Below are 25,398 nucleotides of genomic sequence, written 5' to 3' on the forward strand. Positions count from 1 at the left end.
AGACATTAAATTTGGTCGAAAGTCTTATTGAAACATAAGCCAATTATGTGAAACATCTTAAACGTGATTTCAAGGGTCGAGGCCAGATGCTCATGCTATCAAATAGGCTATTTGTGAAATTATTATTATTTTTTTTTTTTTAAAGTAGGCCTGTGCAACAAGTAGACATATATATATTTAGGCTAAAAAATGTGAGCCTAGCACGTATGTGCTTGTTTATTGAACAGTTTAAAAGAGATTCAGTCGGTGAGGAAAAAACAAAACAAAACACATGGGTCTAATCCAAATTCTGAATAGTCTTAAATTCCAAAAACACTTGAAAATTTGAAAAATATGTTGTTGGTGGTGGTGGGAGGGGGTCTTATTATTTTTGCATACAAGTAGGCTAAACTGCGTTTTTAAGCGATTTAGTAGGCCTAAAGTTAGATTATGCCTACAAGTTAGTCAGTGCGCGAAGTAGGCGGCTGCAAACAAAAGTTGCGTTGCTCGAGCGGTTTCCATTATCACTTTTTTAAATAAGTAACGTTAGCCTACTTATTTCAAGAGAATAACAATATTAGCGTTTTTAGTTGTTTAAAACGTCAAGATATTTGATAGTAAGCTATCTGATGCACAAAAAGACATGTTTAACCCTATAAATTAGGCAGAATTGCCTCTAAAAGGTCATCAAATAATTTGCACACTTAGTACCATGAATTTATTTTGAGTACTCTTGTCAACAAATGTACATTTTAAACAAAAACTGTTGGTGTAGTGAATACACAAACGTTGAAACAGTGGTCAAAACAATGACACTTGACATACTCGACATAATGACATGAACAGTTCGTTGATACATCGCAACTGTTTAAATAAATTTACCACGCTTCCGTACATTTCACTATTTCAAATAACGAAATATGATTCTGTAAATACTTTTAGATCCGTCAAAAATCTAATATACAAATCTGTGTATAAAAATATAATTTTTGAGCGCCATCCTATGCTTATCCAATAAAATAGAACAGTCGGTTTCACTCTGTACAGCCCTGTAAATTCAATCCTTTCTCTTATTTCCCATAATCTCTTGTTTCACAAAATGCGCAAAACAAAACAAAAAACGGTCACATCATGCTTGAATCGGTGTGTAGGTATTCAGAAACAGATGATCCAATACAAATAAATTATTGAGTGAACACTTTAAGGCTTTTCTTACAGAAAATAAAGATACATTTGAGTCTGATGCCCACAGTCTCAACTTAAGTGTGAAATCCCGAGCGGATGGAAAGAGTCTCTGTCCAGCAGCCAAGAGCCGATGTGAAACAGCACATTTGAGTACCAGTGGATGCCGTCCTCCTGAAAAGTGACGTTTGAATCACGAGCCGGAAAAAGCCACGTCATCAGCTTGTGACTTAACCTGACCGGTGCAAAAGCCCAGTGTGCCCATTTGTGGTTCTCAATAACCGCGTAGCACGAAGCCAGCACCTGATCCACTATTATGGTTCCGTGAGCTGTGACTGGCGCGTAAGAGCCCTCGTGCTCTTCAGTGTAAATCCTCTTCACGTTTACGCTCTGGAGGGTCTTGCGAGTGCCATCCGACACCAAAACCTTATCTCCAGGCTTCACGTTGCTGGCAAATGTTGCTGTTACACCCAAACTATCTGAAGCGTTTCCAATGAAGACTAGGTGCGCGGCTGTGAGCGTGAGCTTTGTTAAAGGCTCTGACGTCTCGATGACGATGAATTGCCTTCTCGTTTTCGGATCTTGGTCCATGAACATAATGAAGTCGCTTAATAAGACATTTCCTCTCTCGTCGGCAGCTAACACCCGGTCGCCCACTTTAAGATCTCTGATATGTTTCCTCCTCCCGTCTGCGAGTGTCACTGTACCAGATCCAGGAAAGCATCCCCCTGATTTAGCAGCGACCGAATTTTCTGCGACAAAAGTACAAACAAACAATTTAGGACTGTAGGCTATTTATAAAGCACTTCGATGCATTGACAAAGGTTTTGACATGGTGGTGCTGATATGGAAATAATCCAAACTCGTGTAGACTGTCAAGAAGCAAGTGTTGAAAGGCTTGTCTGGTGATTCTGGCTCCTGAATTAAAACGAAGTGATCAGACATTGTCATTTAAATTGAGCCTCCAGACTTTGCTTTGCCCTGATCCCTTTGGTTTTGTGTAACTATTTGAACAGGTGCAGAAACCTCAACGTGCCAACTTGCAATTTATATTTCAGTTAGCCTAGTTAAGCTAGCTGCTTTTGGTTAGAAAACCATTAATTTCTCTGTGCTAACGATAATTATTTTCTTCTTAAGGTATTTTTTCATATTCACAAATTATTACCCTTTAAAAATGAAAAGATGAGGCACCTTTTAGAGGTTTTGATAGCCTAGTAGCCTATACATCTCAAAATAACCCAAAATAACTTAGAAATATCCAACCCGATCTCACGGCAATTCGTACGTATTTTACAAGGTGGCTAATTCCTACGATTTATACGTTTTTTGCTAAATCGTACTTATTTTACGAGTTGCCAAATTCGTATGAATTCTTACCAATGACCAACCCCTAACCCCGCCCCTAAACCTACCCGTCACTGGGGTTTAGACAAATCGTACGAATTAGCCACCTCGTAAAATACGTACGAATTGGTCGTGAGATAGCGTTGAAATATCAAGTTCCTTGAGTACACACGGATGTTTGAGGCGACAAATAGTGCCAAGAGGTTCTCCAATGTGGCAAGCTGAAGAACGAGTGCTCACGGCCAATTCGTACGTATTTTACGAGGTGGCGAATTCGTACGACCTCACGAATTCATACGATTTGCATAAACCCCAGTGACGGGTAGAGTCAAGCACTCTGTAAAGGGCGGGGTTAGGGCTAGATCGTTCGTACGAATTCATACGAATTTGGCAACTCGTAAAATACGCACGATTTAACAAAAAACGTACGAAGTCGTACGAATTAGCCACATCGTATACGCACGGAAGAACCCTAAATGATGCCTCAAGCATTAGTTCGTGGATATGTCTCTCAAACTATGCACATTAACACAGAGATATAATTAAATATTTAAATTATGCATCTATATGCCGTATCATGAATTCATATGCAGCTATAGCCATTGCTCTCACCTGCTTTGACGGAGCAGTGTATGTGGGCTTTAGATTCGTAATAGACCCAGTCGAATCCTGCCTCCACTGCAAGCCTAGATAGCATCCCATACTTGCTTTTATCCCTGTCTGAGGTAGTTATGTCCACCGCCCGTCCCTCGTAGTGCAAAGATTCGTCGGAATGGTGACCATCCTCATCCCAGCCTTCAGTGACGCGCAGTTTCACGCCTGGCCACTGGTTCATGACGGATATCGCCAACGAATTTAACTTGTCCTTACAGCGCTGAATGAGTGAGAGAGGCAGGTGGTCAGTATTTACAATACATACCTTTTCAGAAGATTTATTGAATGTTCAAAAGTTGAAAATAAAATAAATAATAAAAGTGTGCTCAGAAGGTCTTTGGGTCGCCTTCAAGTCATCCCTGCAACTTATCCAATGTATGCATACGTCTACTGGAGTGACGTTTATGTTGTTTATGTATTCTTAATATTGTTGCAGAAAGGAACTCTAGTCAACTGATGTCATCGTTTCAGAATTAGGTTGATATTTTAAATATTTGCCTTATCGCAATTTGACAATACAGAGTGCAGATATAGTCACAGTTAACAGACATATACATCAGTAAGCATACTGTCGCTCTTAGTTTGTGCGTAAAAAATGTGCGATGAGGAAATCGTTTATTGCCATAGGTCAAGAGCGCAGACAAGACCGACCGATCGATAACCGAGAGTAAATAGAGCTGAAAATTCAAGTTCTTTCTCTCAGCCTGTGCAGCAGCAATCAATTACAGAGACGTTGCCACCAATGATTCGCTTTACTGCAGATGCTGCTTTAATTAAATGCCAGTATCTTCTATTGCACTGTGGACGTGTATTTTTTTTTTTTTTTTTTTTTTTTTACAGGGGCAAGTTGCTTACTTTGATGCTGGAAATTGTGAGGGAAAACATTGTATAATTGGCTTCAAATAATTATTCTAAAGTAAGTCGAGCAGCTGAGTGGAACGCAACAAAACGCGCTCACCACGGGAGCCGGTATTATCCAATACTAGACATCAGTGGCATAGATCACTTCTGACCCACATTTTCTATAAAGAAGACAACAAAAGCAGGTCATGAGATTAATTCATATACAGAAACGCAGAAGTGATCTGGAGGGAACGTATTGATCGGGCAAACCAGAAAAAAACCATTACGCAATGCTTACGATGTGTGGAGGCGGGGTGTTTCGTGTATTTAATTATGTTATTAACTGTCAGAAGCCTGTTTGGTGAGAGAGAGAAAAAAAAAACTTATGCTCAGCACATGCTTTCAACCACTAACACTTAATTATCCAACGGTGCTTATTTTGCACTAATGTCAAAGATATAAGATCCTGCTAATTTCCAGGGCAACTAATGGTCATTTTTATTTAAATTATATTGAATAAACAACGCTCGTGCGTTCCATGTAAAGTCTTGTGCATGCAAATGATCATATTGAGAATACCACTTTAGCCCTGATGTTATACACTGCTGTGCAGGATTGCCAACAGTTAAAGTTTTAGTTTTACCGCGCGCTGTCATAGTGCCTGGAAAAATACATAAAGGTTATGTTACAAGTTTTACAGCCTAATGCAATATGAGAACCTACTAGAGTTACATCAATTACTTTTTATTCTCTAGTTATGAAATAAAACATCCATGCTCTGTTTTGATGCGTTAAAGAACCCATAATGCAACATCAGTGTTTTTTGTTGTTGTTTTTTTGTTTTAATCTCCAAAAAGCCATACCGGAAACTCAATTTTTTACAGCCAAATATTGAGATCCATTATTTATGATAGTGTACGTCTGGGCAATTACGCACGCATGAGTCCATACCTTGGTCATCAGTCTGTCAGCGTTTGTGTTTTCCTCGTCTTTAAAGATGATATCGGGATTATAATTCGGAATCAGCTCTTTATATCTCTCTGAATTCTTTGTGATTTTGCCTTCGTATTTGCCGCTGGCCCCAAGCGTTTTCTCGGCAACGTTGGGAATGAATTGCTTGTAAGCCAACGGGGTTAATTTCTTTGGGTGTCTTCGGTTTCCATACCCTCTACCAGGACCACAGGCTAATCCACAAGGCGTCAAAAGCAGGCTGATAAAACACAGAAAAGCAATTTGCTTCAGATGCAGCCTTACGTCCATGACGTTAAATGATCTCTTCGGATCTTTAAAGTTTAGTCACTCACAGGGTCTTGTCGCGCGTACCGGATGGATGCTACCCAACGACCACTACCGAAGCAGGTGCAATAACGACCGCTCTCGATAGCCACTGACTGAGCACATTGGAGGTTGGCTGTCACAGCTAAGTGGGAGACGAAAGAGCGACTTAGTTTGACGGGAGGTAGGGTCAGACGCTTATGAGTAGAGGCAGTCTACCCATATGAATTACTGAGCAAATCTATGGCAGGGGGAGGGAGTCTATTGACTCGACGGAGTGCCGTCCAACTATGATGCCATCCGAGCAAAGACTGTCTCCATACCTCCCTTATTTCTGCAGAAATGACACAAACGCATTCTCACGTTGCCATGGTAAAGTTTTACAGGGTTTAATGTGAGTAAAGTTAGAAGCAGTTTCAAATTAGCAGAAATAACAAATGGTTATGAAAATGATGTTAAAGAAACAAAAATGCCATCAGAACTGGATTGTTTCAAATTAGTCCTTTTTAAAATACATTTTAAACGGTTTTAGTGCACCTTTTCAAAACTACGTGTGTCATAAACCGAGGTCAGATTGCATCCTGCTTCGTAACAGATTATTATTATTTTATTATAGGTTAATATGCAAAAATGGACAATACTTGGACATGGTTTACTTCTGAAGAAGATTTTAAGAAGATTTTTTTAGATCTGAAAAAAGAAGCATTAAATGACTGTATTGTCATCCATTTTCATTTTGTCTTTGGGAGGTAATAATCAAGGCATCTAAAGTCTAATCATTCATTCCTGTCCTAAATTTTAGATCCTACATGCATGACATCTTAGGTTGTAGGCTAAATTACCTACTCCTCATATTTACTCTTTTTGCCTTTTATAAACTATGTCTGCCTCATAATGTTAATAGAAAATCTCATTATAAAGTAAAAGTTGGCATCATCAAGATGATCGTAAAGCACTTTTGACTTTCTTGTGTGTTGAGTTTGTTGATTGTTAATATGTGCTGTTGTTTGTACTGCTTTAGTAAAAATATCAGCATCTTATGTGATTATCTGCCTTTTTTATACCCTCATTGAAGGGCTTTTGTTTTATGGAGGGGGTTTGTTTTCTCTGTAGGTAAAAACGAATGGTGCACCTCTGAATTTATAACACCTACCTGGTTTGGTCTTTCAAGAGCTTCTGAAAATTGGCATGTGAGTGAGCAAAAACTCACCCTCTTGCCAGTCTGTGGTTTGACCCACAGATGACTCAGTTGTGCTTATAAACACTAAACCTTCATTTGCTCAAACAAATTTATGTATGTGATCTGAATATGTAGCTATACACAATTATTTTATATGCAAAATAAGGATTTGTTAACATGATATCTCGGACTGATATCAGTTCTGCAACAGGTGTCCCATGATTAAAGAAATCAAAATTATATTAAAACTTTAGTAACTTGGCTTAAAAGATAAGACAATATATTTGTTTAGTATCCAGTGTTACACAGCCAAATGCATTTGTACTCTTCACTAACCTCTTCACAAAATATATAGACTTGCAATCACTCTTAAAAGGATGAGGTGACCTTAACTCAGAAAAAAGTTCAATTTGTGAGATGAAACCATTCTTGTTTTTGATTTAGATGGGATGGTGGAACAGGACGTCCTTGCATCATTTGGCTGTCCTGGCAACAAGCGCTGTCAATCCTGAGAGCTCTGAGTGAGACATGCTTTAATGAACAGACACAGCGGTTATACTCTTCAAAGTTAGGACTGAATTCTCAGCTCCCTCGGATAAACACAAACTTTTTCACATTTAAAGTAGGTACAGACATTCACATTAACCAGTGAGGCTGATAAGTAAGCCAGTCCATTAAATATGACAATATTTTATTAAATATTGCCCATTTGGCCAATTAACAGAAGTGTTCTGGTTCTGTTAAGTTCTGTTAATTAGTCCCTTGTGTCAGAATTTATGATGACCTAAAATTCATTGAAAGTCTTCGGGATGTGCTTGACTTTACAGAGTGCTTGACTCTTGCATTGTCAATCACAAGACAAGATCTTGACCAAAAATTGATGCATCTCTTAATGGAAATAGATGATGTGATGTTATTTCCATCAAGAGGTGCATCAAATTTTGGTCCATATTTTTGTATTGACAATGCAAGAGGTGAGCACTCTGTAAAGTCTCCAATAGCACATCCAAAAGACTTACACTGAGGTTAAAGTCAGGACTCAGAGGTGCATGTATGAAAATGATTCTTCATGCTCTCACCACTCTTTCATAATTTTAACCCTGATGAATATTGGCATTGTCATCCTGTAATATGGCCATACATCTTCTGACATAGTTGTTTAAAACGAAAAGCTGCACACTCCATCTGTTAGGGTTAAAAGAGCCATTGTCAAGCATAAAACATGATAGAAACATAATAATCACTGTAATAATTATCCATTCATAGATTCTTAAGTAGACACTGATCATATTTTCATTTTTGGATGAACTATCCCTTTAAGAGCCAGTGGGTATAAACTATTTGAATTGGTTGATCAGGGTCAATTGTACTTAGTTTGTCTTTGGGGAAACTAAGGGTCCCTCATTTGTCCTCAGTGTGAAAGGATGGATCTCAAAATCATACAAACAATGTTGAAAATGGTTTAAATAAGCAGAAGATGCTAGAAGAATGTAAGAAACCTAGAGGATTTTTCTGAAATACGGTGCTCTGTTCAGGACAAACAAGAACTCATGAACAACTATTACAAAACATAAAAACAGTCGTTGATCATCCAGGTAACAATACACAGTATTAAGATTCAAGGGTATGCAAACTTTTGAACTGGTTCATTTGTGTAAATTCAGTTATTATTGTGTCTTGTGGACTATATATCAACATCTGTTATGTTAAACAGCTTATTTGGGACTACTAAATAAAAAATAACATGCAATTTTTATTTTCTGCAAGGGGTAAGTAAACTTATGTGCAGAAATGTGTACATATACAATATATTAGTATTTTATTTTATAGTAAAATATCTATATGCTATGCTATTAACGGTAACCATATTGCATTGTGCTATATTATATGTACACAATATACGTAAGCATGATCAAGAATTAGCAGTTTGCTATAATAACTGTTGAAATCACTGTTACTCAGTATTCAACCCACCAGCCTTTGAAAATGCAGGAATACAAAGAAAAACTTTAGCCGTGCCTCAGTTGTAGTTGTTTCATGCTTTATGTGAATTCTCAGTGCCGACCATCCATCTGGTCAGGTCTGAAAGGCATACTTGAACCATTCTTTTTAGTTCTTTAAAATACCTGTGGACAGATGGGTCACTGGACCAGTTAAGCTGTTTCAGATAGGTATGGTTTATTCTAGTCAGCCACAAAGCCAAAAGGCCATTCGCATCCACAGGAAATACCTGGCTTTACTAATGGGAGGCCTCCTTTTTAAGTTTTGACGGACCCTTGTAAATGTTATGGCCTTCCAATATCTGGTGGGGAGACTTGTAGTGGTTTCTGACAATGGCTACAGAGTTATACATGCAGGGATGTCTTGAATGTTGTAGAGCAATGCAACTTTAAGGGTTTAGTTCTGCCAAAAATGAACATTCTGTCCTTAATTACTCACCCTCATGTCATTTCACACCCGTAATCGTTCATCTTTGGAACACAAATGAAGGTCTTTTTGATTAAATCTGAGAGCTTTCTTAGACAGCTACACAACTACCAATTTGATGCTTCAAAAGGTTCATAAAGAGACTGTAAAACTAATCCATATGAATTGAGTAGTTTAGTCAAAATTTTCTGAAGAGACTCAATCACTTTTCTATGATGAACAAATTTAATTAAGGCTTTTATTCACATATAAACATTGATCATCGAACACAAACTGAAGCTCAACCAAACTTGAATGAGGCACAAGATCAATCCTCTTGCGGAAGCTCAAACGTGCTGCTTAACACACGAGAATCAACCTCATTGGTTCTCGCACACGTCAAGCAAACATGCTTGTGCTTCCCTTTACCACAACTGATGTGCGAGTTGATGAATGTTTATATGTGATAAAAGCCTAAATTCAATCGGTCTCTTCAGAAATTTTGGACTAAACCACTCAATACATATGGATTAGTTTTACAATGACTTTATGAACTTTTTGAAGCGTCAAAATAGCAGTTATGTAGCTGATGTAGCTGTCTATGGAGGGACAGAAAGCTCTCAGATTTAATCAAAAATGTCTTCATTTGTGTTCTGAAGATGAATGAGGGTGAGTAAATGATGAGAGAATTTTCATTTTTGGTGAACTAACTCTTTGAATTTCTTAACTTTTGATCTGATGTTTTCTTTTCATTCCTTTCGTTTCATCATCTACATTCAGTACCACATTCAAATGAACAGTCCACTCTCTGAGTTAGGGAGGGATAAAGAGGGGCCATTGTGAAAGAGTTTTGGGACAGTTAACAGTACGGATGCACAATATATCGGTACCATTGGCCAGTATAAGAGCTTGTTTTTATTTTTGAGTGACCAATACATTTAGGATACTTAATTGTGCATGCTCGTTTCGGCTATTTATGCTTTTAGATTACATTTGCTGTCATCTAACACTCAAAGTTAAACTTTTAAAAAAGTGTATTAAATGTAATCTTTAGCAAATCTCAAAGTGAATATCCATATTTCATACCGTACAATAAAATTCTATATTATTTTGGTTAAATAATTTAAGTAGTACCTAAATTTGCTTTTAGCATTCAAGTCATTGTAATGGAAAATATGAATATATTTCAGCCCTATACAAGATTTATGTCATGGGGTAAGGTATGTAAAAATCTGAATAACAGACCTAACTAGCATAAAAATCCTTACTGTTGATCCCTACGAGTATAACTAGCTGTCTGAGATTAACTAATGAGTTCCTAATGAGTAATTTCCTCTAGAATGCCAGTATGTTTGTGAAATGGAAGCGCTGAAACTGAAGTTCTGTTGGTGAATCAGCATACATACAGTACAATATCAATTCATTTATTCACCTGGCACACAGGCTCGCTGTTCTCCCTGCCAAAGCGGGTCTCACCACTAATGAACGCTCTGATGCCAATAAAGCGCTCTAATTCACTCATCTTTCCACCAGCATTGCTCGGGTGACTCAGTAACATAAAGCATGGACAGAGATGCCCTGGAACTGCTGCATTATCCTGCCATTTGCTTAGTCCTAAATTAGATTTGCTTTGTCTGACTTTATTTGCATGTTTTCAAAAGAACACAAAAATAATGCTGAGATACGAGTTACATTTTTGTAAGTGTGCTTTTATATGATTGACACAATACTAAAAAAATAAGGGCCGCCTTTATATGTCAGTATTTTTGAATAATATAATGTTCCTTCTTGAGGAAAAAAAAAACATTCCACGCCTCCTCCTGTTTCTATCCTTTCATGGTTTATTAAATGAGGAATACAATCAAATACTAATAGGATTGAGGTGCTATCTGAGAATTTCCTCTCCCACCCCTCAGGCCTGAGCTTCCTGGAGTTGAGGTTTGTACAGGAAAGCAGTTACCATATTCACGTGTCTTAGTAATTGAGAACACTGCTTGGCAGCCCATAGTGGCCTTTTACACAAATGTGTCCAATACTCCCTAATTAGTTGGTGAGACACTGGGCAATCTATACTTAGAATGTGAACCGAATGAAACAGAAACAGTAGGCCTCTCTGCCGCAAATTTTGTCTTATTTTACGCTCAACAATGAATGAACAGAGGTTTTGTTCCACTGGATATGCTGTCGCTTCCTTCCTGCAATAATTATCAGGACCTTTTGACAAACAAACTTGACCACAGTGTCCTTCACATTCAGTGCGTACTGTACAGCACTTTCTTTCAGACATTCCTTTGCGATATGAAATGGAGATGAGCTCGCTCGAATCGGCCTGTGGTAAATTCAAAGAGGAGTTTCATTGAATCGACTTTTGCTTCCTTAACTTGTATTAAATTTGACAGTCATCTTCATAGTGTTTTTACAACATCGTCTTCCATGTTATTCTAATAATCCACAAAGCACATAGGATGGATGGGCAAGTAAATACGGTTGTCGGTTTCATTTATAGAAGAGTAGACTTTCCATGAGCTGCAATTTTTATCAATCAGTACCTCGGGTGTGGAGTGGATCAATGGTTTGTTGCTATGGCAACTGGCACAAAGTGATGGGTAATTCCACAAGGTGAGGGGAAGGATCCTGTGAGGTGGCAAAGACAGACGGGATCGATAAGGCCCAAGATAATGAGTGTGAATGCTCAATCCTGCCAGCCCTGAATCCTGTCTCTTTCAGGATATCTGCTTCAAATTGTGACAGTAGACAAATAAACGCAAATTAACTAACATTTTAGTATATTCTGATATTGATGATCCTTCAGAAATCATTCTAATATGCTGATTTGATAAAAAAACATTATTATTATTATTATTAGCAATGTTGAAAACAGATGTGAATGTACCGTTCTGTTCACAATTCTTTGATGAATAGAAAGTTCAAAAGAGCAGACTTATTTGAAATACAGTAGAACTGAGGTACAAAGTGTGTTGAATCCCAATCGCTAGAATTATAAAGACGCATGTTCATGTTTTGGGTTAAAAAAAAATTTTTTGTTGTACTCTTTTACTTTTGGCAAAGAAAATGAGCCACAGATCTCCTGACCTCTCCAGATTAATACTGTTTTCAGTCTAATTACAAGCAACTATGAAAGAAGATTACAACTGGAGGAGGAATGCTAGAAATTCTCCCGTTTGAGGTTAAACCAATGCATTAAGCTTTTGCGGTGTGATACTTTTGGTTTTTTAGCCCAATGGTGAATTCAGTAGAGGTTTGCTACCAAAGATGTCATGCTAGTTTCTATAGCCCTGTGCAGTTTCATTGAAAATTACCTGCCTCGTACTGTTACTGTATATCAGACTTAGTTTAAGTTATTACCAAGTTAATGCTGTAAATAAATCAACAGTCACAGAAACTTCCATTTAAAGATTTTAAAGCTTTCACATATAGTCATTCACCACAACTTGGAGCCATGTTGAGTCTTGCCTTTGTCTATCTGGGTCAGACGCCAAAATTGTAACCTTTTTAAATTACAATCATAAGAAAGCAAGAGGGAGAGTTAAAAAGTCAAGGGACGTGGTTGTCTCCTCCATGATTGAATTCACTAGCTGATGTGTTTGATTAATTTAATTATGATCATTTTATTGTCAAAAATTATTATATACACGCTCATAGTGTATTTTAAAATAAGCTTAATTGGTGTAAGATTCTCCACTTGCAACACTGGTTCTCAACCTGAAATTTCTGTCATTAATGACTCTCCCTCATGTCGTTCCAAACCCGTAAGACCTTCGTTCTTCTTTGGAACACAAATTAAGATATTTTTGATGAGCTTTCTGGCCTCTTCTGGCCTCCCGTTAAAAGATATCAAAACATCAATAAAAAAAAAATTGATAAAAAAAATATATATATATATATATATATATATATATATATAAATAATATTTCAAGGCCCAGAAAGGTAGTAAAGACAGTTAAAATAGTCCATGTGACTACAGTGGTTCAACCTTAATGTTATGAAGTGACAAGAATACTTTTTGAGCACAAAAACAAAACAGCATTGGCCGACGCAAAATAACTTGTTGGTCTAGCTTAATTCAATTATGACACCTATTTCCACACATTTGAACTGATTTATTTGAACTTAAGCTAGGTTAATTGTACTGATGAGTAAAATTCATCCTAATTGAATGAGATCACACCAGTTTCATTTGACGTATTCTGTGAATGTTTCCTGAACATAATTCACTCTTGTTGATCTAACCAGTGCTATTGCAATTCAGGTGCCCTTGTGCAGAGTTGCTCAAGTTTTCTGCGAAACATTTGTAGCATGCAAGTAATGATCAGGTAAAGAACTTCTCATCACTGGCTTTAGCACAGTTAAAGCTTGTTGAGAACAACGTAAATTTATTTCATGTAGCCACCCTAACCACAAGGTCTACACTTCAGCATAATGGTAACCTCATACGACAGAGTTTACGACATAACGTAAACTCTTTTAAATGTCAAATATAAATGAACATCAAACTTTAAAAGGTATTTCCCTTTCCTAAAAAACACATTAAACAGCACTTAAGTTCAACATTTACTGTCCTGATCTATCCCTACGCAAAGCATGCTGGGAACTAGAAATCCACTGTCCAGTTTCAATCAATGCAACATAAATGATTTGTGTAGTCCCAACACAAATGGTTTAGGTTAACCTAACATTTAGCAAATTTAATTTCATTTAACATAATACAATTGAGTGCAAATGCCAATTAAGTAAAAAACTAAAGATTTGTGTTGGTTCAGCTTATTTTATTTAAATAAACTGAGCAAGCAGCTAGAATATTTTTTTTTTTTGAGTGTGTACACTCAAACATGAAGGATATGAAGGTGAGTTATTAATGACAGAAATTTCATTTCATTTTGCAACAGCCTTGTCATGATTACAGCAAAAATATCTAATATATCCTATAATATGGGTTGGTTGTGTTGGACAACGGGTGATCTTCAGGTCAAGAAGGTTGATAATCTGACTTATGAGGTTATGCAAGGTAGTAATATTTGCATAGTGAGATGTCTGCCCAGAGATCACTTTTCTTTGGAATAATTTCATGCGGTAGTGAGCTACTTACTGTTTTCCAGTGAGAAGCCAACAAAAACAACAGCAATGCAAAATTTGCAAAGTAAATGTAATTATTTTGTGGGTTCAGGAGGAAAACGTAAGGGACTGGGCATGTTTAATGATTTGTCAGTGATGTTTCATTCCAAAAAGTTCCCGATAAACGCCTTCACAGTGTGAAATATTTCCTTGATATATTGGATTGTGGTCTAAGTGAGGTGCTGCCGCAGCGGATGCAATCCATGCTAATAATATGGAACAATTGTGAAAAATCATTTAGGATCAAACAATGTAGTTCCTAAAGGGTGTGTCTAATGTTTAGACTGCTGAACAAAATGTGTTACAGAAAGGATGTTTTCACTGTTCAAGAGGGAATCTCAGGTCATCGATGGTTGCGGTTTTCTGAGACGTGACCTCAGGGCTACAAAACATGAATGTAGTAAACGATAAAGAATGCAGTTAAAAGCTTCTGTCTTCTAAGCTACATAAATAAGCCTGCCTCCAAAATGATTGCTGAATTAGTCAGAATCACGATCATGTCCCCTATTTATTGTTTGAAAGTCTTTAAAAGGATGCCAAAGAGAAGTGATAAAGCAATCTGAGCAACATGATTTACAACTGCACGTTGTACTAAGTCAACATGAGTTGGATAGAACCTCATTGATGTTTTGTAATATTTGCATGATTTGTCTCAGCCTGTTAGAAAAGGGACTATGCATGACATTAAAACATGTTACAATGGCGAATTGTTAAAGGGAAATGCTTAGTTGGGATCACATTTTGCACAAAGCTACTTAAAACGTGATTAGACAAGAAGGCCTCATTCACAGACGCAGTTATAATTGCAACATTCTCACAATAGCTTGGCTGAAGTAGTGAGCCGTTCTTTAAATACATTGCATTTTGAGCAAACTAGGGCTAATTAGCTCCGCTTGACTGTAAAATGACATTTTCAGCTGATCTTGATGTGACTTTTTGATCTTATCGAAAATATTATGCGATTATATGTCTACTCATTTAGATTTTTGTGGTTTTGACCGTGTGAAAACAGCTCAGGGAGGCTCAGCGTTAAAATACGTGCTCTGACATCAGCAGGAATTTGAAGTCATTAAAATGACTTGTGAAAAGGAATGGTGCGAAGCCCATGAACTGAACAACTGACAAAAGAGGATTTTAAGGGAAATGTGTACAAGAATTAGTCCTAATTCTTGCTTACTGATCACTAATAAGATTTATTTCTATTTCATAATCTTTTTGCCAGCCATATTTGCATGGATCAGAGTGCAGGACAAAATACTCTAAACTGGATGACCTCTCACCTCCACAGAGGAATGGATGTTAAGCGCTAACAACTGAAGACATCAGGTACACTACTAGTCTCTTATGCTCACCAAGCCTGCATTTATTTGATCGAAAATACAGTAAAAAAAAAAAAAAAAAATCAGTATATTTTAAAATGAAATTTATTACTGTGATGGCAAATCTGAATTTTCAACATCCATTACTCCAGTCTTCAGTGTCACATGATCCTTCAGAAATCAGTCTAATATGATGATTTGCTGCTCAAGTAGAGCTTTTCACACTTGAAATAGTTAACCCTGGGTCAAACCCTGGGTAAATGGAATCCTGGGTTATCTTTATTCACATTTTACACTGCTTATACTCTATGGGGTTAAAGGATTAGTTCACTTTCAAAATAAAAATTTCCACCCCCATGTCATCCAAGATGTTCATGTCTTTCTTTCTTCAGTCGAAAAGAAATTAAGGTTTTTGATGAAAACATTCCAGGATTATTCTCCTTCTAGTGGACTTCAATGGCCTCCAAGCAGTTGAACGTGGCGCCAGTTTAGTTTTTTTTTCCGTAAGTAGAATAGGGAAGGCGTAGGACATAGAGCGTATAGCGTTTTAAAGAATACGGAAAGCGGAAGCACATGCAAGGCGATATTTTATGTTTATAAAGCATATACAGTTGTATTTTTTTTTCGAAAATGACCGATCACCCTAAAGCCCTTTGAAGCTATACTGAAACATTTGACCTTCAACCGTCTGAAGTCCACTATAAGGAGAATAATCCTGGAATGTTTTCATCAAAAACCTTAATTTCTTTTCGACTGAAGAAAGAGAGACATCTTGAATGACATGGGGATGAGTAAATTGTTAGGTAAATTTTATTTGAAAGTGGACTAATCCTTTAACAGTTAATCCTGGGTATTCATAAAATTCCGTTTCACACTGCACATTCCTAAACCCCGGGTTAAAGACCTTATTTGCATATTTGTGGTGTCCGTGTCACTGACTGGACAAACGCAGCTAGTGAAAGGCTCTAGCGTTGCACGTCCTCATTGCTGACGTTAATATCAAGGGTTTTTTTTCCTGAATGAACTTCGAACTATAAAGGTGAGAATGACGGTCTCTTCTTCACAATTGTCGCATTTTCCATCGCCGTTTGACATTTTCCTATCATACGCAAAAATTGTGCGGTGTTTCCATGAGTGACCAAAGCGCGTGAATATAAGGTTGTTGGTTGCTTAGCATCTAGTAACATTTTAACACCGCATCATTTGACACTGTACAAGTTTGGCGCCGCAAAAGAGGTGCTAACCCTGCTCCGGAGCAGTGTTTCATAACCCCGCATGTGAAACATTCCTTTACCCGGGGTTGAAAGCGGTGTTTAGAACTTTGAAAACCCAGGTTAAGCACAATGTTAATTATTTATTATTATCATCAATTTTGAAAACAGTTGTGTTGCTTAAAATATCTGTGAAAACTTTGATACATTTTTTTTCAGGATTGTTTGACAAAGTCTTTTGTAACAAAAGTTTTTATTGCCACTTTTGATCAATTTAATGAATCTGTTGAATAAAAGTATCTTACTGACCCCAAACTTTTGAACGGTTGTGTATAGTTTAAAAATACAACTGTTTTCATTTTTCATAATTATTGTACTTTTGAAGTACACTTACTATGCTAAGACAACATCCGCTTCTTTCTTCAGATCTGTGTTTACTCTTTTAGGGAGTCACTAGTCAAAATCAATAATTCTCTGTTGATAAGTTACTAAAAGTGTATTATATGCTACTTGTGACGTCAAAAGTACTGTCCTATAAAAAATTGTCATCTTGAGTGAGTTTAAGTGAGGGGTGTATAATATAGTCTCATGCAGTCTCAAAAGCTGTGGCCCATCAGTGCTAAATGACTGGCAAATTTGCCCAATCCTCACCACTGGGCACCAAAGCTACAGAAGGCTGTAAAATATTAATCAAAACTGTCCGATCAATAACTTCTCAAAGGCTAATAAGTGCTGTCATATTTTTGTGATATGTGGAGCCCTCCATCATTTAGAGCGTGCCGAGATTTATCGAAAATCCATTGTGAGGACGAGAGCATGAGGTAATGCAGCACTTAGTAAATGAAGTAAAAACCAAAGTCTACTATTAAAATTTATGATTTGTATTTAATTCACAGAAGTCGCATCACGTCTGTTCATTTGAACTCTTTCAACCTGGTCTGCCTACCTCCGTACAGTCGCCGGCATCCATCTGATTTGAATTGCGTATGTTTTATTCACTTGCGGTGTATTTCACTCTCTGCCCTGTCATCATGAAACAAACTGTGAATGCAGTTATGTCATTTTCTGTCCATTAGTGTCATATGCCATATCATATGGAACAGAAATGGAGGCTTAACTTTGGCTCAGAGCCTGGCCTCGCTGTCCATTATAGCTTATGAATATCACAAAAGCACTGATGCTAACTTCTTAATATCTTATCAATATTAAATACAGTATAAAATGACATCTTTTTCACAGTCTTAGAATTTGGACCAGTTTCAAGCATTCTAGTTTAATCTGTTATTTTATTAGTCTTACCAGTTATTGTAGTATTTCACAAGAGATTGATACATCAGTATTGATTTTATTTTACTCTATTCTGAAGAGTCATAGAGAACCTGATTAATATCTCCAGACAGATGTAATATTAACTTTTTATGGATCTTGATAATTACCCACAATACCCCGCTCCAGGCTCTCAGTCACTCGACTTGAACTATGAGTGAGTGTTATGAGGCACTTCAAATGACTGATGGATCATCTGCACCCATATCACAGGGGCATTCAGGTGTCAGGCTTTTTTTGGGTCACCTTGTGGAAGGGAACCAATTCGGATCAGTAAAAGTAATAAAAAAAATAACAGCCTATAAAGGATAGCAGTTTTATAGTAAGGGTGGTGTTACCTTCAAAAGCAGTGTAAGCTGTGATACACTACTGTTCAAAAGTTTGGGGTCAGTATGATGTTCTGTTTGTTTGTGTTTTGAAAGAAAGAGAGCAAATAATACTTTCATTCAGCAAGAACACATCAAATTGATCAAAAGACTTTCCACATCTGTAAGACCTTCAGAACACAAATTAAGATATTTTTGACGAAATCTGAGAGGGTTTATTTATCCCCATAGAAAGCAACGTAATTACCACATTCAAGGTCCAGAAAGGCAGTAAAAAATCATTAAAATACTCGACGTGACTACAGTGGTTCAACCTTAAAGGAACACTCCACTTTTTTTGAAAATAGGCTCATTTTCCAACTCCCCTACAGTTAAACAGTTGAGTTTTACCGTTTTCGAATCCATTCAGCCGATCTCCGGTTCTGGCGGTACTACTTTTAGCATAGCTTAGCATAGTTCATTGAATCTGATTAGACCGTTAGCATCGCGCTTAAAAATGACCAAAGAGTTTCGATATTTTTCCTATTTAAAACTTGACTCTTCTGTAGTTAAATCGTGTACTAAGACCGACGGAAAATAAAAAGTTGTGATTTTCTAGGCTGATATGGCTAGGAACTATACTCTCATTCAGGCGTAATAATCAAGGAACTTTGCTGCCGTATCATGGCTGCAGCAGTGCAATGATATTACGCAGCGCCCGTGAGCCCCTGCTTGCACAGGGAACGTGCCTTGCAACCATGGAGACGTTTGTGAGAGACGCTGCGTAATATCATTGCACTGCTGCAGCCATGATACGGCAGCAAAGTTCCTTGATTATTAAGCCTGAATGAGAGTATAGTTCCTAGCCATATCAGCCTAGAAAATCGCAACTTTTCATTTTCCGTCGGTCTTAGTACACGATTTAACTACAGAAGAGTCAAGTTTTAAATAGGAAAAATATCGAAACTCTTTGGTCATTTTTAAGCGCGATGCTAACGGTCTAATCAGATTCAATGAACTATGCTAAGCTATGCTAAAAGTGGTACCGCCAGAACCGGAGATCGGCTGAATGGATTCGAAAACGGTAAAACTCAACTGTTTAACTGTAGGGGAGTTGGAAAATGAACCTATTTTCAAAAAAAGTGGAGTGTTCCTTTAATGTTATTCTCGTCGCTTCATAACATTAAGATTAAACCACTGTAGTCACGTTTTAACGATTTCTTTACTGCCTTTCTGGACCTTGAAATTTATGATGTTAAGCAAGTTGTGATCATAATGATTACAATATGTAGCAGTTGTGTGTAGAAACAGAAAAGCAAATGAAAAATAATTAGCATAGCTGCATGTTGTACATAATTTTTCAAGCAAAAAAAAAAAAATATTCATGTGCATTTGATCTCATATAAGATTGTTTAATAAACATTTAAACAATCTTACCAACCCCAGACTTTTGAACGGCAGTGTCAACTTTTTACCTTTTTACTTTTAACCTTTTAACTGTCAATTTAGTCAGTATAAACCTTTAAATGATTTGATTGAGATATTAATTGCATGTGTTCTTCTAGATTTTGATCTGCATAGTGTTTCTTTGACATACTTTGTGATTTTTATTAGTCTGGCAATGGTAATAAGAACAGACAGAAAAAAAGAATGTAAGGATTAGGTGTCTCTCTCTTAGATCTGCTATCTGTCATCGCCAGGTTAACGTCTTTATGAATCAGTCTCCCCGGGCTGTTTTCAGAGCAGAGAGGAGAGCATGTATATTTAAGCTTGTACGGCTCTTTAAAGGAAACTTTTGCCGTGTTAACAAGGTCATTTTCATTACTTTGCATTTTTGGAATATCTGGCCAACAGAACAACTTTGCAAATAGCAGGTGGCACAATGCGGCAGCCGTTAGGACATCTAAATGCCGTGTGGGTTTTCAATGCATCCGAATTCCCACCACTGGGAAGGCTAGCGCAGCATTGAGCATGACAGATTTATAAATATCTGACAATATGTTATTTTTTTCTCTGTCATGCCAATAACTATTTGTCATCAATGAAGCAGAAGAAACCAGGTCACAAGAAGTACTAAAGATGATTTATGACTAAGTAACAGTCAGTCCTGTTTTAATGGTTCCTTGGCCTCATGCAAGACAAGAAAGCATTGATCTGGCTTTTACGACAAGTTAACCTCTCAGGAATGAGTGTTAATAGATTTTGAAACAACTATTAATAGCAAATAAAACATTTATGGCCACAGTATTTTACGCAGAGAGCAAAAATCAATAGATCTTTAATGAAATAAGCTTGTGCAACTATTAACGGCAGTTTCAGAGATGGATTATTGTGGATTTGCCTGAGTGATTACTGACTCAAATGTGAAAAAGGTTGCAATGCAGTTTAGAAAAATTAAAGACTTGAAAAAAGTTAACAGCATAAGGAAATAAAATTACCCCTGGTATACGAGAGAAAGAGGCGGCAAGAGAACTGAGAATAGTCAGTAGCAGATTCTTGTATCTTGTGTTTGCCTCTCTTGTGTCTCTGTCACTAAAATGCCAGTCCTCACGGTTGCTATGCCGCTGTATCAAAGTGGAGGATGGCGCATGGGAAGGATTGTGGGAATGTAAAGCTGCACAGCAAACAGAGGGTCACCCAGCCAGATTCAAACAAACTCGTCTAGCTCTGCTATTCAGTCAAAAGTTCAATCAGTCACTATGGAAACCTTCTCTTCTAATGAGTTACAAATGTTTCAGTTGATGTTGATTGAATTGTTTTACCAGTCAAAGATGTTTATTGGAGTCACTGGGGGATTTGAACTGACTGTGATGGATCAGCCTTTTCCATTGTTGTTAGGCTTTTAGCGTATATATTAGAGAATTTGCAGTGTAATTCATTAGTTTTCTTTCTTTCTTTCTTTCTTTCTTTCTTTCTTTCTTTCTTTCTTTCTTTCTTTCTTTCTTTCTTTCTTTCTTTCTTTCTTTCTTTCTTTCTTTCTTTCTTTCTTTCTATACAGAAAGATTCCAGTTTAATCAGTCTAACAATGCATTTTGTTAATCAATATAAGAACATAATCAAAAGAATAAACATGTTAAATAAATTGATCATATCTGCTGTACTTTTTCAAGTGGTGCATTAAAGTACACTGTAATTTTTTTAAAGTTAGAATGGGTTATACTATTTCAGTGCCACAAATGCCACACTGTAAACGATTTCTGTAATTTGAACAGTATTTTACTGTAATATACAGTAAGATACTGTAAAATGTGTATACAGTATGTTATTGTAAACAGCAAAGGATTGTGGGAAAATATATGGTCACTGCTGTAATTCGTATCTACTGTAAGTCCATTTACAGTAGTGAACTTGTCCGTGAAAAACTGACCAATGGCAAGAGAGATTTCTTTTCAAGTTTTTTTTTTTTTTTTACTTTATGGTGGAAGTGGCGGTAAATGGACAAAAGATGTACCAGTAACTCGCCAAAAAGGTTCGTATATTATTTATATTTTGTGTAAAACAAACATTTCCAAATGTTTTAACAGCAAACTAACATGATTCATCATGTCATTTTTCACATCGGAAGGGTTTTGGTGCCTTTTTTCTGACTCTCAGCCCGATCGCCATCATAACGGTGATAACATTAACTGGTGAGTAAGTTCTAAGCCGAAATTTAGTTTTAGTTGGAGTATATTTTACAAGAAAATATTATTTCAGTCTTTCTAAATGCCATGTTTCATTTAGTGTACTACTTGCTTCTTTGTAATTATTTGTGAAATTTAAGTAATTTCTTTTTTTTTGTTTGTTTTTTTCAAGTAAATCCTGTTTTAGTGTGCTTGAAATATGTTGTTTAAGCTCATATCTTTACAAATAAGGCATGTGAAACCCCATTTAAGGACTTCCAGTTTGTGTAGACATCTACATTTTGGGTCCATCTTGGTTCACCTTCAAACCTTTCTGTTATCGAACATTTTGTCAGATTTAGCCCTGTCAAAAACTGTTAAAAAAATCACTCTGCTCATTAAAAGCTAGAATTCCTTCTTTGGTGGCTTGTCTGTCACCAATTATATCTCTCTGTTTATCCTTTGACAAGTTAATTCACATGCATGTGGACCAACGGTGAAGGCTTGTGGATCTTTCCCATCACACTTAAAACGCAGCCGACCACCCCTCTCCTCTCTCAAGTAGGCTTTTCACAGAGGCTTTAGGAAACTGTTTAAGGTATTTGCCCTTTTTTCATCTATTCAACTGCAGCAGGCAAATCCTGGGAGGCAGAACCTGTTGATATCCCATAAGGGGCTTATATGACTCATCGCAGCCTAGATGCAACATGCTTGTTATTTGAACAGCTGCATCTCCACTCCACACTTTTATCATGCCCATTGTGGTCCTGCCATCCTGCGCTTTTCCTCCTTGTTCGGAAAGCTCTTGACAAATCAACCAAAAATTGGTCATAGAACAGACATCTAGTTTTTTGGGTGGAGGCTTGGTACTGAGTTGATTGCGGTTCTCCAGCTTTCAGAGATGAGACCTGCACCGTATGAGCTGGTGTAGGTGGTCTTCATTCAGCATTATTCCACTGAAAATCACTTGCCCTGAGCTATTATTAAAGAAAATGGTGTAGTGTTTTTACATAAACATTTCAGATGTGTACATTTGAAAGTTATAATGTTGAAAGACATCAATTTCCCACAAAGAACAGCCTTTTTCCTTCTTTTTCTTTTCACAGGGGCAGCTTGATGGATGGAGCGCACACATATGCGCACACACGTACCTCCTCACACCTCATCTGGCCGAATGCATTCCTCATGCAATTAGTCCTTCTGAAGTTGCTTATTAGTTGGATCTCTTCTTTGTGGATAAGTCCTTTCACTGAACTGTCACAGCTCCTGGACAAGCCTCTCCAATCCACAGCCATTTACAAATGAATGGGGCACCATGCAAACCAAACAGAGCACATCCTTTTCCTGCTCTTTCACATCTTTGGTGAAAAGGAGGGGGGAAAAACTCAATTTGTATTTGCGCAGACCATAAACAAACATCGGTCAGATCAAATGAGGCATTCAGAGTCTGAAGAAAGGTCAGAGAGAAAGGGGAGGGAGAGATAGAGGAGGGATTGAAGGAGGTACAGAATGGAGCACTAGCAGTGCCAATTCACAAGCTCAGGGCTTTTATGAGGGTGTCAGTTCTGTTGTCAGACTGACGATGTGGAGAAACAAGTCAATGCGAGGGAGGAGGACAGCACACCTTCCACAGGTACATGCAATGTGACTATAAACTAACCAACACCTTTAGTGACAGCCGAGGCCACAGCGAAATCACCTTTCCCATGAAACCATGAGTGGCAGTGATACTGGAAAGCTTTTTATGACAGAGAGTTTCTTCAAAGAGAAGCCAATAAAAGCCCTTCAGATTACCTGAAGTTCTTGAAACGATCATTAAATGTTCAGAAGACTTGCTATTTCTGTATAAAATTAAGTACACTTTAAAATCCAAGTTTGGGGGGAAAAAATAATAAAAAAATCATGCTTTGGGAAATCATCATTATGAGATAAAAGTCTTAAAGGTGCAGTAGGTGAAATGGGAAATGTTAACATTAGCCTGCTAGCACTGAAAGCATACAATCCCACCCTCCCTGCAAATCGCCGTCCAAAACACATGAACGCACACAAACACACTGCTGCTCTCGGCAAAGTGTCACAAAAGACGGGGTTAAACTACTTCATGTTTCAAAGCACATAACATTACAATAATAATTAACGTAAACAATTTGAGAGCTTGTACCTGACTGCTGCAGATTCATTTAGGTGTTGATACTGTTGACATGGAAACACATAATTCCAAGTCTGACTGAACAGCTCCGGTTAGAACGTCACGAGTTGCCATTTCTTAATTACGGTATATGGCGTGAACGCAACATAAGCTCGTTGTTTTGATTCGGTTTGAACTGTAAAAGGTGGCTGCTGTTTGTTTGCGGTGCTCCGTGACTGACGTCTCTCTACTCATAAACTGCATAGCATGAAATGCGCTGATGGTGTATGATGACTGCGCGAACAGGTTGCGCGAGGGTATGTAAAAACATAGGTTTACAGGGAGGTAGGACATCGTATTATTTCCGATTATAATAATTGGATGAATGTATTATGGTCCTATGCCTTCCACAGACAATATATAAAAATATATTTAGTCCGTTTAATATACACTGTAAAAAAAATCCCAGTAAAATTTACAGTAAAAAAACGGCAGCTGTGGTTGCCAGAACTTTACCGTAAAAAAATACAGTAGCAACGTAAATTTTTTTTTTTTTTAATTTACGGTAAAATAACATATTTCATTAACTGATATAATGTTAATTTACCAACCTAATGAAGTACTAATATCTGTTTTGTATCTTTATAATACACTGACAGTCACCAAACACAGTGGTGATAAGAGTCACATGATGAATCAAAGTTCATCACAAGCAGATTTTCCACAAGCTAAGAAGGACAACACTAACATATAGAAGGTGCACAGTGTCATTCACACACACACTAAACACCATCATGGTAACATGCATGAAATTTTAAAAATGCAATAAAAATTAATTTAACAACATTAGATGTAACATAAAACCCTAATGTACATAAATGATTAGGAAAAAAATGAGAAAAGCTAAGAAGAAACAGAGTTATTTCAACGAAAATATATCAAATGTGAAGTGTCACGCAGGGAATTGTGGGAATGTCAATTTACGGTTTTTCACTGTAAATTTTACAATGAATTGTTATTTTTCACTTCCAAAAACTGTGAATTTAATGGTATTTTACCGTAAAATTACATTAAATGTACCGTTAGATCTATTACAGTTATTCACCGTATAAAGTACGGAAACTTTCTGTAAACCAATTGACAGTTTTTCACCGCAGCATTTTTACAGTCTTTTACTGTTAAAATCACGGTCATTTTTTACAGTGTACTAGCAATACTTTGAGATGGCTTTGCTATATTGAGACCAAATCTAATATGAGAACTCCAGATATGAATATGAATTAACCACTGACAATCAATTGATCTCAACAAACACAGAATTGAATATCTGCTCCAAAAAAAGAAATAGAAACAGCGCATACCATAGGTAGCTTGTCCTACATCCCTCCCAAACTTTTGCTCATAACATTATGATATAAATGTAAACCAATTGACAGTTTTTCACCGCAGCATTTTTAGTCTTTTACTGTTAAAATCACGGTCATTTTTTACAGTGTAGTGATTGCTATCA

At 37.1% G+C, this 25,398-nt stretch overlaps 1 protein-coding gene across 1 annotated transcript; it reads right to left on the reverse strand.

Moving 5' to 3' along the window:
- Window positions 1-767: 767 nt before the first annotated feature.
- shhb (sonic hedgehog signaling molecule b) lies at window positions 768-5,262 on the reverse strand. Its single transcript, XM_067363082.1, has 3 exons — window positions 4,954-5,262; window positions 3,118-3,379; window positions 768-1,913 (listed from the first exon to the last, which is right to left on the reverse strand). Exons 1-3 carry the CDS (start codon window positions 5,260-5,262, stop codon window positions 1,234-1,236), a joined length of 1,251 nt encoding a protein of 416 aa, XP_067219183.1. The 3' UTR covers window positions 768-1,233.
- Window positions 5,263-25,398: the final 20,136 nt, after the last annotated feature.

Source organism: Chanodichthys erythropterus, chromosome 16 (genome assembly GCF_024489055.1).
Source record: "Chanodichthys erythropterus isolate Z2021 chromosome 16, ASM2448905v1, whole genome shotgun sequence".
NCBI lineage: Eukaryota > Metazoa > Chordata > Actinopteri > Cypriniformes > Xenocyprididae > Chanodichthys > Chanodichthys erythropterus.

What these genes read in the sequence shown, in the direction of transcription:
- shhb (XM_067363082.1), bottom strand. Translation starts at nt 5,262, where the DNA reads ATGGACGTAAGGCTGCATCTGAAGCAAATTGCTTTTCTGTGTTTTATC. An exon ending in CTGACAGACTGATGACCAAG is followed by an intron (nt 3,380 to 4,953) that starts GTATGGACTCAT and finishes TCACTCATTCAG; the next exon opens with CGCTGTAAGGACAAGTTAAA. An exon ending in ACACTGCTCCGTCAAAGCAG is followed by an intron (nt 1,914 to 3,117) that starts GTGAGAGCAATG and finishes CTTTTGTCGCAG; the next exon opens with AAAATTCGGTCGCTGCTAAA.